General features: G+C 45.4%; 1 protein-coding gene across 2 annotated transcripts; it reads left to right on the top strand.

Moving 5' to 3' along the window:
• The first annotated feature begins 2,881 nt into the window (after positions 1-2,881).
• On the top strand, positions 2,882-14,526 carry MTERF2 (mitochondrial transcription termination factor 2). Of its 2 annotated transcripts, none has more exons than XM_074226770.1 (2): positions 2,882-2,946; positions 11,444-14,500. In XM_074226770.1, exon 2 carries the CDS (start codon positions 11,469-11,471, stop codon positions 12,657-12,659), a length of 1,191 nt encoding a protein of 396 aa, XP_074082871.1. In that variant the 5' UTR covers positions 2,882-2,946; positions 11,444-11,468; the 3' UTR covers positions 12,660-14,500. The 2 variants fall into 2 exon arrangements, with proteins under 2 accessions (XP_074082871.1, XP_074082870.1); XM_074226769.1 differs by lacking the exon at positions 2,882-2,946 and adding an exon at positions 3,106-3,316 and having other exon boundaries at positions 11,444-14,526.
• Positions 14,527-15,531: the final 1,005 nt, after the last annotated feature.

The raw sequence follows: 15,531 nt of genomic DNA, 5'->3' as shown, positions 1-15,531 counted from the left end.
CCATCCAGTGGCACCTGGACGACTTCTTTGAAGGTCAGGGAACCACTGAGGTTCATGGGCAAGATGAACACCATCTCCCTTTGCCTCTGCCCTTGCCCTTGCGCCTCCTCCTCCTCCTCTGTTCTCAGTGGATGCATAGACAGACAGATACATAATCCCATGATTCCCTTACAACTCCTGAGTATGACGTGGATGTTAGCTACGTTCAAAGTCTGACCCAGGCCCCTCATTGAGCCTAGTTGAGCCTATTGAGAAGTCTCTTCACCAGCCTCATCCTGACTCCATCTCGCCCTTTCTTCCTCTGCATCTCTCCATCTGGTGGACCAGGACATTCTGAGAGAATCTTTGTTAACTCTGAACACTGTCCTCAGAGGGTTTCCCATTGCCACTGGGATGCCCTGGACTTGAGTCAGGAAGACAAACGCGTCCAGGCTCGGACACCTCCCAGCTGTGTGACCCTGGAAGGGTCACTTCACCTGTTTGCCTCCATTTCCTCATCTGTAATGTGGGGAACTGATGGCATGGACCTCTTGGCAGGGTGGTTGTGAAGATCAAACGAGCTATTTGCTTTACCAAGTGTCTTAGATGGGCCCTAGGAGAGTTTGGTCTGTTTAAACAGAAGCAAAAGAATCTTATGTGGACACCAAAATTCTACAAACCTGCCTTCCGTCGTATCACTTTTACTAAATGGGAGCTGCTGAGTTTTGTAGATGTTCTTTTTTGGTCCAGATTGTAGCTGCTGGGGGAATCCAAGGATGGCCCAACCAGTGTGCCATATGTGTGTACGTGTGGATGGAGATCGCCCTTCCACAGGATAATTTCCGGCGCCTTCACCGGTTACCTTGGAAGGCTAAATCACAGATACCGGTGGGCCACAGGATGCAGCTTTGCAGTCTGTAGAATTAGGAAAATGAACGTAAGTGCTGGAAAAGAAGCCAAATAGGCGGCAGGCACCAACTGAAGAGCAAAAGGTAGAGTACTGGTTAACACATGTGGCAGTGGTGCGCATCTGGTGAGCATTTCAAAGGCAGTGATCGAATTTGAGACAAAGTCCGGGAGAGCTGAGTTCAAATCCTGCCTCAGAGCACTGGCTTAGCCGGGTGATTTTGCCATTTCACCTCTTGGCCTTAGTTCCCCATTTCCAGTCCTCATTCAGAATATAACCGCATCTGCTCTCCAGAGTGGTGAAGATCAGACGTGATAACGCGTAACATCTCCAAGCGCTGGGTCAGTGCTAGCTGGATTGATTTTCTTTAGTTTGCATTTTGCTAGATTTGAGAAAATATGCTTGTATCTCAATTTAGCTAAAAGGTGAGGATTTTTTTTAGGTTTTTGCAAGGCAATGGGGTTCAGTGGCTTGCCCAAGGCCACACAGCTAGGTCATTATGAAGTGTCTGAGGCCGGATTTGAACCCAGGTACTCCTGACTCCAGGGCTGCTGCTCTACCCACTGCACCACCCCAGAAGGTGAGTTCTTTTTTAAGTTTTTTTTTCTTTTTTGTAAGGCAAAAGGGGTTAAGTGTCTTGCCCAAGGCCACACAGCTAGGTCATTATTAAGTGTCTGAGACTGGATTTGAACCCAGGTACTCCTGACTCCAGGGCCGGTGCTTCATCCACTGCGCCACCTAGCCGCCTCCAGAAGGTGAGTTCTTAAAAGAATTGTGAGAGATGAATTCAGAAAAACATACTTTTCTGCCTGGTCCTGACTGTCCCGTCTCTGGCCTCAAGGTCAGAGTATTAGTGATCCCTAAGCGGTAGCCGGGCCGGGAGCCTCGCCTGCCTGGGGGTCTGGGCCCTGGCGCATCCTGGCTCCCTCGGCCTCCCGGGCCCGGCCTGTGGCTGGGCGCCTCTCACAGACAGATCCCGGGTCATGGCAGCCCCTGGGGGCCTGGTGCGTCAGGGTGAGCTTCATGTTCCAGCGGGGTAAACGGAGGTGCAGGGAGGCTGAGAGACTGGCCGGGCACCAGGCTGGGCATGGCTGCGGCGGGACCTGAATGTGGGTCTTCCAGCCCGGCCTCCACAGGCCGGCCCCCACGGACCCGGCCCCCACGGACCCGGCCTCCACAGGCCCGGCCTCCACAGGCCAGCCTCTGTGGGCCTGGCCTCCACGGACCCGGCCTCCACGGGCCGGCCTCCACAGACCCGGCCTCCACAGACCCGGCCTCCACAGACCCAGCCTCCACAGACCCGGCCTCCACGGGCCGGCCTCCACAGACCCGGCCTCCGCGGGCCCGGCCTCCCCGAGGATGATGTGACTGAAGGTCCGGCCCGCACTCAGCCCCTCCTGCGCTGTCACGACTGTGGCAGGATCTCCGGGTAGCTTGGGAAGGGGCCAGCCCCCCCCCCACTGGGGTACCCCCCCCACTGGGGTACCCCCCCACTGCCCCCTCAGGACGGGGGCTGTGGACCGGCAGCTCCCAGATAAGGCCAACCCCGCACCCGCCTCTGAGGCTGCATTGAGGGGGGCCCCCAGGCCTAGAGAGAGCACCCCAGCCCTCGGGGCCTGACTGGGGGGGCCGGGCCGCCAACGAGAGCGACCTTCTGGGATGGCAAAGGGCCGGGGGCCGGGTGCCTCCAAATGTCCGAGGCGGGAATCGAACCCGCGACGCCCATACTGGTTGGCGGGGGTGCTCAGGTAGCATTGGTACGGCCCGGGTCCTCTTTTCCCCGAGGGACCCCCCGTGAGGAGTATTTGGGACAGTCCAGAAAGGACGCCTTCCGTGCCCCGCCCCGAAATGCTTAAGCGAGGTTAGGATAGGGTCCCGCCCGGCTGTGTGCAGCTATGGGATAGGGCAGAGGCCAGGGGAGACTGAGTGGTGATAGGTCCGTAGTGCTGGGCGGAAGGGCCGGTCTGAGCCGGGATAGGCTGAGGCGGGGTCAACCTCCCGGAAGAGAGGCGCCAAGGTCCGGCGACGGGGCTCGGAGAGCGCCTCCTCCTCCCGGCCAGGTGAGGGGCGACCCGAGCACCCCGGGCAGCCCTCCGGGGCGGGGCGCGTGGCCCCGCGGGCCTCGAAGGCTCGGGGGGCACAGGTTTGGGGGCCCGGCGCCTCCCCCTCCCGGAAGCCGCGGTCCTTCCCCGGGGTCACCCCGCTGCGCCGCGGCTCCCGCCTGCGCAAAGGCGGGCCGGGGGCGAGGCTTGTCCCGCGCCTGCGCGCTGGAGCCCTGCTGGGCGGGGCGTGCGTGCGTGCGTGCGCCGCGCAGTGCTTACGTATGCGTGCAGAGGTGCCTGCGCCGGGTGCGTCATCACGTGGGGGGGTGCCCTGCAGATGCGGCGGGCAGAGGGGGCACCCCCCCCCCCCCGCAGGGGCGGCACACAGGTGAGGATAGCCATTGCACCAGGGAAGGCTGTGTGCCCTGGGCGCGTCATGTAGGAGCGCGCGTACAGGCGTGTGCACTACATGGGCAGAGGTGTGCGCGCGTGAGTACACGCACTGTACATCGAGGTGTGTGTGCAGGTGTGCGCGCATCCACAGGTGCAGGCGCTAGGTATGTCATGTAGAGGTGCATGTGCAGGTGTGCGCGCATCCACAGGTGCAGGCGCTAGGTATGTCATGTAGAGGTGCATGTGTGAGTACACGTACTGTACATCGAGGTGTGTGTGCAGGTGTGCACGCACATCCATAGGTACAGGCGCTAGGTATGTCATACATGGGTAGAGATAGGTATTGTACGATATTATGGTATATACACTAGCTATGCCATCATATATAAGTGTGTATGTAGGTGTAGACACTATATATATATTATGTATGTATATAGAGGTGTCGACACTAGGTATGTCATATAGAGGTGTATGTAGGAGCACATGCACTGTATAGGTATATATAGGTGTGTGCACACATATAGAGGTATATACACTAGAAACATCCTCATACAGAGGTATATATACAAGTATATGCACTGTATGTCTAGTATACAGAGGTATATATACACATACATCTATAGGTACAGACACTAGATATGTCATACACGGGTATAGATAGGTATTGTATGATATAATGGTATATACACTAGGTATGCCATCATGTAAGTGTATATATAGGTATATACACTACATCTAAAAGTATAAATATATATATATATATAATGTGTGTATTTACTAGCTATGTCGTCATATAGAGGTATATATATATGTACATGCACTGCATGTCTAGGTATATAGAGGTATATACTACACACACATCTATAGGTATATACACTAGATATGTCATATAGAGGTATATATAGGTATTGCACTATATAAAGGTATATATACTAGGTCTTTCATCATATATAAGTGTGTATGTAGGTATAGACACTATATATATATTATATATATAATATCAAGGTATGTGTATAGAGGTGTCTACACTAGCTCTCTATCATCTAGAGTGGGGAAGGTCATCCCCCTCTTTGCAGTGTCCCTCCTCTGCCCCTACTTCTCAGAAGTTGGAGTTGGACACCCCAGGAGCACCCCTTCCCTTGCCCCAAGCTGTCTTTGCCACGGAGGAGCTGAGATAGTGCCTGCCCCACCTCCTTTGGAGGGTTTCCAATTCCAATTTTGATGTTTTCTTGTTCAGCTTGAGAACTTTTTTTTTCTCAGTTTCACCTTTGCGTGTCTTACATATTATTGAACTTATTATCCCGATACAAAGTTGTCTCCCTGGATTTGTAGTAAGATGGGCCAGATTTCAAGGACTTCCTAACTGGCAAGACATCTTATCATTCCCCAGGCCTGTTTCATCAGCTATAAAATACTTTCAACCAGTTTGCCTTTTAAAGACCCCCCCCCCCTTAGATTTCCCTGAATGCTGGGAACAAGTTTTGTATCCACCCAAGCTTGGCCCCATATGGGTTGCAAAGAACAAAATAAAAATGATGGATTGTAATTCTAAATCCTTTCCACCATGATTATTTTACACTCTAATTAGATTGTATACTTTAGTCTGCTACTGTCCTGTTTAAAGCAGACTTTCGGGCCAAATAGACTTGCTCCCTAAGTCCAATAACTACATTGATTGCGTTCATGCAAAAGTCTTTCAATTGCATATAATCCAAAGTATCCATTTTCTCTTTCATGCTTATCCTCATCCCTTGTTTGGACAAGACTGTCCCCTCTCCATGGTAGTGAAGAGTTACCTTCTCTCATTTGTTTATGCTCTTGTCTTTACCTTTAGGTCACTGTGGCATCCCTTGCAGCTTTCTGGGATCTTGAGATCTGTGTCTTTCTGCCATACTGCTTTTAGTGAATTTTTTAGGTTTTGGGTTTGGTTTTTTTTAGGTTTTTGCAAGGCAATGGGGTTAAGTGATTTGCCCAAGGCCACACAGCTAGGTAATTAAGTGTCTGAGGCCACATTTGAACTCAGGTCCTCCTGACTCCAGGGCTGGTGCTCTATCCACTGTGCCACCTAGCTGCCCCCTTTCCATGAATTTTTAAGGGAAAAACCAAGTCCAAACCAGGCTTTGGATGTTTTTGTCATCTTCTTTATCAGTCTTGATGTTACAGTGGGTAGAGCACCAGCCCTTAAGTCAGGAGAACTTGAGTTCAAATCCAGCTGTGTGACCTCAGACAAGTCATTTAAATTCAGGGCCATCTCCAGTCGTCCTGCTCCATATCTGGCCACTGAACTCAGATGGCTCTGGAGGAGAAAATGAGACTGGTGACTTATCTCAGCCCCCCTCACTCCAATCCAATTCATATGCTTGTCATGGCATCATCTCCCTGATATGTCTTCTTTGAGAATGAAGGACAAACATCTGTCTTACAGATGGAAAAAACAACAGATTATTCTGTTTCTTAGTGATTCAAATCCATTTCATGTCCTAAATTGTGATGATAGTATGAGTTAGTGGATAGAGGGTTGGACTCGGAATCAGAAAGACCTAAGTTCAGATCCTTGTGTCCATGCGTAGACAAACTCATTTAACTTCCTGAAGCTCCTGCCTTACTCAGCTAGAGATGAGAGAGGGAGTTTGAAAAAAAATTTTTAGGTTTTTTTTTTGTAAGGAAATGGGGTTAAGTGGCTTGCCCAAGGCCACACAGCTAGGTAATTATTAAGTGTCTGAGGCCAGATTGAACCCAGGTACTCCTGACTCCAGGGCCGGTGCTTTATCCACTGTGCCACCTAGCCACCCTGGGAGTTTGAAAATCTAACAAAATCTCTTGGCCTAATTTGGGGAACTGTGAAGCTGAAACTACACTTTCACTACTGAATTGAAATAAAAGGGAAACCTGTATTTTTCTCAGTGGAGGGAAAAAAATTGAAGGGACTTCCATTAGAGAGTAGTGAGCTCCTGTTACTGTGGGTCTTCAGGTAGAGACTGGCAGATGGTTTACCAAAGGCATTTATGGGATTCATGACCAGGATTTAGACTGATGCCCTCTGAGGTGCTGATCAGCTGAGCTATGTGTTTCGGCCCATGTCTTTACAATCCAGTTTCTACCTCGACCACTGCCTTGGTCTGCTTCCCCTGCCCATCAGTCCCCACTTCTTCAAATTGCCTCCCCTGGTTTTCACGGTGGTGGCCTCTTGGGTCTCATGCTATTTCATCTTTCCTCCCATCTCCCTTGCCCCCTCATGTGATGACTTTTTTCTCCTTGCCTCTCTTCCATCCCATCTTCTCCAGCAGATGACCGCCTTTCTCATCCCCACCCTCTCACTTCTCTTGCTTCCTCTCTCCCATCTGGTGTCTGTCTCCTCCCTCTTGAGAAGTGGCACCATCGCTACTTCCATTCTCTCTGCTTCCTCTCTCCTTAACTCTTGGCACGTCTGGCTTCGGACCCCACAATTCAACCAGAACAGCTCTAGCCAGTTGCCAGGGAGCTCATAATTGGCCAAATCTAATGGTCTTTTCTCAGTCTTCACCCTTCTTGGCCTCCCATCAGCCTTTGACATAGTCATTCCCCTCTCCTCTAATAGTCCCTGCTTCTCTTTCTGGTTCTTCCTTCAGTCCTGGCTGTCCCAAAGGGCTCACTCGTAGGTCCTCTTCCTTACTGTTTGGCTTGTTGACCTCATTAACTCCCATGGATTTAGTGGATAGAGCACAGGCCCAGAGTTAGGAAGACCAAGTTCAAATCCGATCTCAGATATTCACTGTGTGTTCCTGGGCAAGTCACTCCAGTCTGCCTCAAGTTTCCTCATCTGTAATGGAATGATAGCATCTACCTCCCAGGGATGACGTGAGGAACAAATAAATAATGCTATATAAATGTTAATCATTAGCCCTAATCTCTCTCTTCTGATCTCCAGTCTTGTATCTCTAACTGCCTTTTGAACATTTCAGACTGAATGTCCCATAAACTCATTATGTCCAAAGATAAACTCATTCTCTTCCCCTCCTCCCTGAAATCCTCCCTCTAAATTTCCTGTTGCTGTTGAGGGCCCCAGCCCACTCCCAGCCCCCCAGGTACACAGCCTCTCTCTGTTATGACAGTCCCAGCAAATCTACCTTTACAGCATTATTCCTCTGCTCTCCCTTTCTAGTCTGCTGAGCCCTCGCTGCCCACTGCGGTCTGAGAGCCAGTGTCCCCCCCGCAGATCTTCCGGCTCCAGCTTCCAACTCAGGGCAGCCTCAGTTTACAGCTGAGGAAACTGGGGATCAGGTTAAGCGACAGACAGACATAGAGACAAGAGACTGGGGCTGCTGCAGGAGGGTCGACAGAGGAAAGCAACCCCACGTGAAAAGGGACCCTGTTCCTCATGATGCTGAGGACACTTCTGGCAGGAGGAAGGTCGCTAGCAGGGCAAAGTAATTCTGGAGATGAGAGCTGGCCCAGGCAGCAGCTTGCCTTCTCTGTGGAACACCTCCCACAAATAGGACTTAAAGCTACTTGTAGATGTTTAACCCTCCCTCCCCCCAGTGAACGCAGTCACTCCAATTACAGCTGCTAATAGTGCGGCAATTGAGCTAATAGTGCGGCAATTGCGTTATAGGGAAGATAAGACTTTTTTTTTAAGGTCTTTACAAGGCAGATGGGGTTACGTGGCTTGCCCAAGGCCACACAGCTAGGTAATTATTAAGTGTCTGAGGCCGGATTTCAACTCGGGTCCTCCTGACTCCAGGGCCGGTGCTCTGTCCACTGCGCCACCTAGCAGCCCCAGACTGTTTTCGGAAAAGCTTCCTTTCCAACTCTCCATGTATACTTTGCTCGTAGTGGAGAGCTCAGGAAGCATTGCTGACTGGCTGGAAATACTTTCCATCATGCCAAATAGCTACACATCAGGAAGTGGAAAGGCTGTGGATCTTGACAGAAAATTCCAGACCAAAGATCCAAAATCCCAGAGGGAACATGAAGCATTCATCTTTCTACTGAGTTTTGGGGGAAATGAATCTCGTGGTAACATTTTAAATATTTTAGGTACAGATTCTGCCTCTTACACAAGTGACACATGTCTTTCATTCTGAACAACCAGTAGACCTTTATCCTTGTTCCTCATTGTCCTCTTTTTTTTTTTGCAAGGCAATGGGGTTAAGTGAATTGCTGAAGGTCACACAGCTAGGTAATTATTAAATGTCTGGGACTATATTTGAACTTGGTCCCTCTTGGTTCCAGGGCTGGTGCTCTATCCCCTGCCACCTCAATGCCCCTTCATCTTATTCTTTTTATGTTTTAATTTTGAATTTACATGAGTTTTTCCATATACAAAGCAAAACATGGGAGGACCACCCATGACACTGAATCTGTCATGCCCGGCCTGCTTTTCAAGTACACAATGAATCCAGCAGATCCCTTTCAAAACTCTCCTGCTTGTCTGTATTTCTTTCTGGCCTGCTTTCTTCTGTGCAATTTTTAAAATGCTTTATTAACCCTTTTTAATGGCCACTGTAACACTCCCTGAGCTGGGCCCAGGTCCATGGTACAAATATTCAGGGTCTGTACCTTGTCCCATTATTTCATGGCCCAGGAATATTCAGCCTGAATGTTTATTCTCTGCCTTGCAAGAGGCAACAGGCACTAATTCTGCTGAACCCTGAGAGAAAAAGAACAGAGGCTAGCCAGAGGGGAAGGAAGTGTAGAGCTTAGCAGACATCTTTCCAAAGCCATCCAGCTTCCTTAGGTCCCCCCTACAGTGGGGACTACTCTGAACAGACCCTGGGGCTGGCTCCGGCCCTCACCTGCTCCCCATTCCCCCAGTTTGGAGATGAAGGATAGGCATATGAGTGACCAGTAGCAGAAAAGATGAAAAACCAAAAGTTCAGAGAGAAAGCCAAGTTAAACTAAGTTTCTAGGTTGGTAAACAATAGATTCATAATCACAGAAGGAAAAATGAGAAAGAATGCAGAGAGGCGCCATGGTTCAATATACAAATATTCAGTTAAAGAGAATGAAACAAAAATAAAGAAGTAGAAGCAAATTTGGCAGAAAAAAAGATGCCTTTATAAGACCTGGGACAGTGATGCATCGCTGGTGGAGCTGTGAACTGATCCAACCATTCTGGAGAACAGTTTGTTCCAAGGGTTCTAAAACTCCATACACTTTGGCCCAGCAATTCCATCCAGTAGGTCTACTGTGTGCCCAAGAGAAGAAAGAAAAAGAACCCTTCATAAAAAAAAATAAAGCAGCTCTTTCTGTGGTGGCAAAGAAGCAGAAATTGAGGGCATGGGGAATGGCTAAATAAGTCAAGGTCAATGGATGTGATAGGCTATTGTGTTGTAAGAAAGGATGAGAGGGATGATTTCAGGGGAAAACCTGAGAAGACTTAGATGAGCTGATGCCAAGTGAAGTGAGCAGAATCAGGAGGCCACGGTCCACAGTGACACTGTAAGGATGAGGAATCGTGACTGACTTGGCTTTTCTCAGCAGTACAATGCCAAGGACTCCTGTCCAGAGACAGACAAATGATGAACTCAGATGAAGCGGAACATGAAGGATGATGCAGAAATGTTTTGCATGACTTCATTTGTATAAGAGATATTGTATTTCATGCTTTCTCAGTAAGTGGAGGAGTGAAGGGAGGGAGAGAATTTGAAATGGAAAAATAAAATTGAATTTAAAAACAAATGAGATTGCCAGCACATTTCCAACAGGAAGCTGTTAACAAAAATAGCAAAGGAAATCAAACCAACAAAGACCCTGGACTGGGCATAGTCTGCTATGGTCTAAGATGAATATGCACCAGAGAAGTCTAAAGATTGGGGACCAGGTGAGGTGGGGGAAGGAAGGGCTGGATTGAGCATTTGATCATCCCCTTAACCATGGTTTCGTTAGGTGGAAACCTACCCAGAGTCAACCATAAGTAGGAGAGCTTTAGACTTATTTTACAAGAGGAAACAGAGGCACAGAGTGGTGGATGACATGGTTTATAAGCAGTAACAAAGCAGGGGGAATTAAGTTAAAAAAAAAAAGCAGAAAAGCATCAATTGCTGACCATAAAGTTCTTTGTTTCTAAGACTGTCTTGCGGTGGCCTCTTGAGAAGTGACCAGTCACACAAAAGGTCTGGGACGAAGATCTAGGCTGCTTGCCTCTTGGTCCAGTGATCTATTTTAAACTTTTATTAAAAGGGTCCCTGCTTTTAACCTGATCTCTAAATCAACTGAATTCTGTGATTCAGCAATTATGATTAAACCCCACTTGCAGCCCTCCTTTCTGTTCACTTCTCCAAAAGGAAAGCCAGGCCTTCCAAACTAAATCAGGGTACCCCAAGAACTCGGGGGCAACTTTCCCTAATTTCAAGCCAAGTGCCTTGAAGAAACACAGGGCTTCTTAAAGATTGGCCCTTACTGGTCTAGCTTACAAAGTGACAGTTATATTTCTAAAATAAAAATTTACTTAATGAAATAAAAAGGAAATTAGGAACAAGGAAAACATCCCCTTCCTGTTTAATTCTGCTGATTCAACATTTTCATTTTAACTAGCCTTAAAATTAAAAAAAAATAGAAAGTCTCTGCTTTTGCATGACTTCATTTGAATTCATTTGAATTTCATGTCTATGCAAATAAGCTACCCCTTCACAAAGTCTTAACTTTTTTTTCTATTTTGTCACTATTGAACACACATTCACACTAGCAGAGCAGTGTCATTAAAATACTTTAACTCAATCAGAAACCTTTTATTTATAGGTTCCCCAAAGCTAGAACCATTAAAAAATACAACTGTAGTTTGCTTTGGGGAAAATGGCACCTTCCTGGAGCTGCACAAAGCCCACAGCTGCCCGCCTTCCCACCTGGCTCCTACACTTAGTAGCAAGATCACCTAATTTCCCTGGAGGGCTCTGGTTCTCACAAAATGATGATGTAATTCTCAAGGCTTGTTTTGAGGAAATAACTTTTTTATCCCGGAAACACTGCTGAAATGGTAATTATTACATAACTTTTGGCAGACAATTGGATTTACCTGGAGTCTTTCCAAAATTTTACCATAATTTCAGTTGGCTTGTTTTAAAGTCAGACTAATCCCATCTAGAAGCACTTCACATTGGAACATATGTGGCATCATTAACCTTATGGTTTTGCTTTCTTGCAGATATCATTACACTGCAAGCTCCAGAATGGTGAGGGCTATTGGCCAAGGAGTTACAGGCATGTTCAGGCTGTTACTGAGGTGGTCCCAGCCATGTCCACTATGTTCTTATAAAAAGACGGAAGCATCCAAGTATGAACCTTCCTTAAAGTACTTCACCTCTACAAGTGACAAACAACAGACCAAAGATGAGAATAACATGACTGTGGAAAACCTCTGCAGGTTATCAGTTGACATCAGGAAAATCCGAAGAGTAAAGGGATGGGTGCTTTTCAAGAAGGAAACTTATGTGGAAGAAATTGCCAATATTTTACAAGAAATAGGTAGTAATGAAACTTCAATAGCTAGCATCTTGGAACGCTGTCCAGAAGCAATTCTTTGTAGTCCAACCGCAGTGAATGCCAAGATAGACCTGTGGCAGTCTGTCTGCCGAAATAAGAAAGAGTTAGTGGCATTAATAGAACAGTTTCCAGAATCTTTCTTTATCGTTAAAGACCAGGAGAACCAGAAGCTTAATATTAGTTTTTTTCAAGAATTAGGACTCAAGAACGTGATCATTAGTAGGTTTTTGACAACCGCGCCCAATATTTTTTGTAATTCCATAGAGAAGAATAAACAAACAATCAGGATGCTACAGGAGAGTTACTTGAATTTAGGGGGCTCCCAAGCCAACCTGAAAGTTTGGCTACTAAAACTGTTGAGTCAAGATCCATTTATTTTGTTAAATTCTTCTACTCCTGTAAAGGAAACACTGGAATTCCTCCAGAAGCAAGGCTTCAGAGACCTGGAAGTTCTCCAACTTTTGTCCAAACTCAAGGGATTTCTTTTTCAGCTCTCCCCTACTAGTGTACAAGAAAGCATCTTTTTCACTAAAAACACTTTTAAATGCTCGGATCAAGACCTGAAGGACCTGATTTTAAAATGCCCTGCCCTTCTGTACTATGCTATCCCAGTTCTAGAAGAGCGAATTCAGGGTCTATTGAAAGAAGGGGTTTCTATATCTCAAATAAGAGAGACGCCAATGGTCCTTGAGTTAACACCACAAATTGTACAGTATAGAATTAGAAAACTAAGTGCTTTGGGATATAGCATAAGGAATGGAAATCTAGAAAACTTAAATGGAACCAAAAAAGAGTTTGAGTCCAACTTTGGTAAGATACAAGCGAGGAAAGAAAGACCATTATTTAATCCTGTGGCACCCTTAAATATTGAAGATTAATTAAGGTGGTTCTATACAAGTGAACTCTGTATCCTCCCAGCACACATTTTGTGGTCCTGGCTGAACATCCAAGTCATGAGCTAATTCTATGTTAACTAGGCTCTCAACCGAATCATTGGCTATATTCTTGACTTTGGGATAAAGCACACTTTTGTGATGAAATGATAATCGTGAAAACAAACAAACAAATAAATATACATATATACATATATATATATATATATATATATATATATATCTTTGTGAACCATATTTCAGTAAGAGTTCATATAATACTCATCAGGAGTTCATAACTCATATTCTCATCATTTACTACTCAACTGGCAGCATGTTAGTTTTTTAACTGTTTACTTTGGTTAGCAATTAATCTAATTAGGATATAAGAGAATCCTTTGAGAGAAACTTGGTGATGATCTCCCAGTGATTTCAAGTTTAAATATATCTTGCTATATTTGTGGCTCAGTGCTGTTATAATCTGTGAAGAAATTAATGTAAAATGTTGGTAATCTGATATGAATATTCAAAATTGCATTTAATTTGAAAATAGGATGCCCTATTTTCTTTGCTTAAAATACTGGATCAAATGAAACCAACTAATTCCACGATCCACATCTCTTTTTATAGCCTAGATGTCTTGCTTTTAAATTCAATGATGTTTTGATTGTACTTAATGTGAGAATCCCAACTAATACTTGTAAATTAGATTACATTGTAAGTATAACCCACTTTAAAGAAATCCAATACACCCCCAAATCCAACTTCATACAGCCATTTTTAGGTAGAACATTTCCTTCTTAAAGAGGTCATGTCACATGGGTCCCTAAAATAGAATCACTCAAGATTTAAATAGTCTACTTCCAAAACTGAAATTTGATAAGCCTATTATGCAAAGCAAGAAGCTACTTATATATGATATGCTATGCATACTAAGAGATGTAGATCCTGTGTCTATATTCAAAACCCTTATTTTTTCCTGTTTCTAGCCCTGCTTAAACTATATGGTAGAAACAGAAAATGATGAAAATTATTTACATTCAGTTCTAAAGTAGGTCATATGTCCCCCGTAAGTAATCTATCCAAAATCTTTCAAAGGATGTTTAGCCCAGTGTGTGAGTCTTCTTCCCCAACTTCAACATTATAATCACGCTGTTGGGGGAGAATGGCATGGCCTTGCCAACTCAAAAATCAACACAACAAACATGCCTGTGTCTGGACACATGACAAAGCATAGAAAAGACATGACCCTTCTCACCCTGAAGGAGCTTATGGTTTAAAAAGGAATAAAAATTCCTAGCTTAATATTTCTGACAAAAAGATTATGAGGAAAGATGTTTACCAATTTCTGTCCTTTGGAAGGAACTTGTATTGAGTCTCCTTTCTACTCTAATTATCTACACAGATAATTGTTTTAATATTGTTCTAAAAGACTGTTAGATCAGAAAAAAATAAGCACTGACACCTGGTCCTTCCAATCAGTAACAGAAAGTGTCCGTTCTATGTGATTTACCCAATGGGAGTGGGAGCTCTTTGAGAACAACAAAAAGGACCTTGACTTTCTGTGTGTACCCCAGTGCTAAGCATGGTTTGCTTGGCATGAATCAAGTCTTTAAATACTTTTCCATTCATTTTCCATTCCATATAGTGTCAGATAGGACCAGATGACAAAGAAATAGTGCCAACAGATTGACCTATTGGGGAATTATGTCTTTAAAAACAAAAACATGGAATAATTTCACCACATGCTTCTTTTATGTAACTGGACTTCATTTTTTTTTAATAAGATAATGGGGTTAAGTGGCTTGCCCAAGGCCACACGGCTAGCTAATTATTAAGTGTCTGAGGCCGGATTTGAACTCGGGGACTCCTGACTCCAGGGTTGGTGCTCTATGCACTGCGCCACCTAGCCACCCCCTGAACTTCATTTCTGTAGTCAAATATAATTAGCTACAAGGAGAACACTTCCAGTAGCTCAAGATATACCCTGCACAAGCCACTGTCTATACCAACATCTAATAGGTAAAAGAATGGTTATCTGAATGATATCCTACTCTATCAGTCTCATCTGTTGAAGGAGGGAGTTCGATGAGATGATCTCTTGGGCCCCTTTCCACTCCAAACCTATGATCGGATTCAACAGTCAGACCTTCCTAAAGAAACTAGGTTAGAGGGGGTGGCTAGGTGGCACAGTAGATAGAGCACCGGCCCTGGAGTCAGGAGTCCCCGAGTTCAAATCTGGCCTCAGACACTTAATAATTACCTAGCCGTGTGGCTTGGGCAAGCCACTTAACCCCACTGCCTTGAAAAATCTAAAAAAAAAAAAAAAAAAAAAACTAAATTAGAAGCTGATCAGTTATCAGATTCAGAGCAGGTATGGAAGAAAGTATCCCTCCTTGCACTGATTCCAGGCCTTCGTGGGCATAAAAGGGCCTACTCTTCTGGCAGTTTTAGGGACCAATATTGGGACCAAAACCCAGCAGTTTTATTGTGTTGGTTTTGTTTGTTTTCCCACAAATTTTTACTTTCAAATGCTATCAGGAAAACAAGAACACCACTGCCTTAAAACCCTCACTTACATTATGTGAAGCACCATCTCCCCAGAGAATGACCCAAAGATAACAGAAGACAATACTGGCTACTATAAGCTGGCAAAGGCCCAAATTAGAGGACAGAGTCTTCCTTAAAAAAGCTTTTTTTGAAATTCTCTTTATTTCCTTATGTCTTTATGAAACATTTCATCTTTTGCAGATCAGAGTGCTTTCCTCATCAATTCATTTCAGTTCTTTCCCATCACCTTTGGTAGAAAACCTTCATTCTGTGAGCAGTCACCAAGTCCCTCAATACCGTGAGGTCAAAAGGGACAGCAGACCACTTG

Source organism: Macrotis lagotis, chromosome 2 (assembly GCF_037893015.1).
Source record: "Macrotis lagotis isolate mMagLag1 chromosome 2, bilby.v1.9.chrom.fasta, whole genome shotgun sequence".
In the NCBI taxonomy this organism is placed as follows: Eukaryota; Metazoa; Chordata; class Mammalia; order Peramelemorphia; family Peramelidae; genus Macrotis; species Macrotis lagotis.
Note: the sequence above shows the minus strand (reverse complement) of the source record. Positions and strands in the feature narration are given on the sequence as shown.

What these genes read in the sequence shown, in the direction of transcription:
- MTERF2 (XM_074226769.1), top strand. Translation starts at nt 3,210, where the DNA reads ATGCGTGCAGAGGTGCCTGCGCCGGGTGCGTCATCACGTGGGGGGGTG. An exon ending in CCCGCAGGGGCGGCACACAG is followed by an intron (nt 3,317 to 11,443) that starts GTGAGGATAGCC and finishes GCTTTCTTGCAG; the next exon opens with ATATCATTACACTGCAAGCT.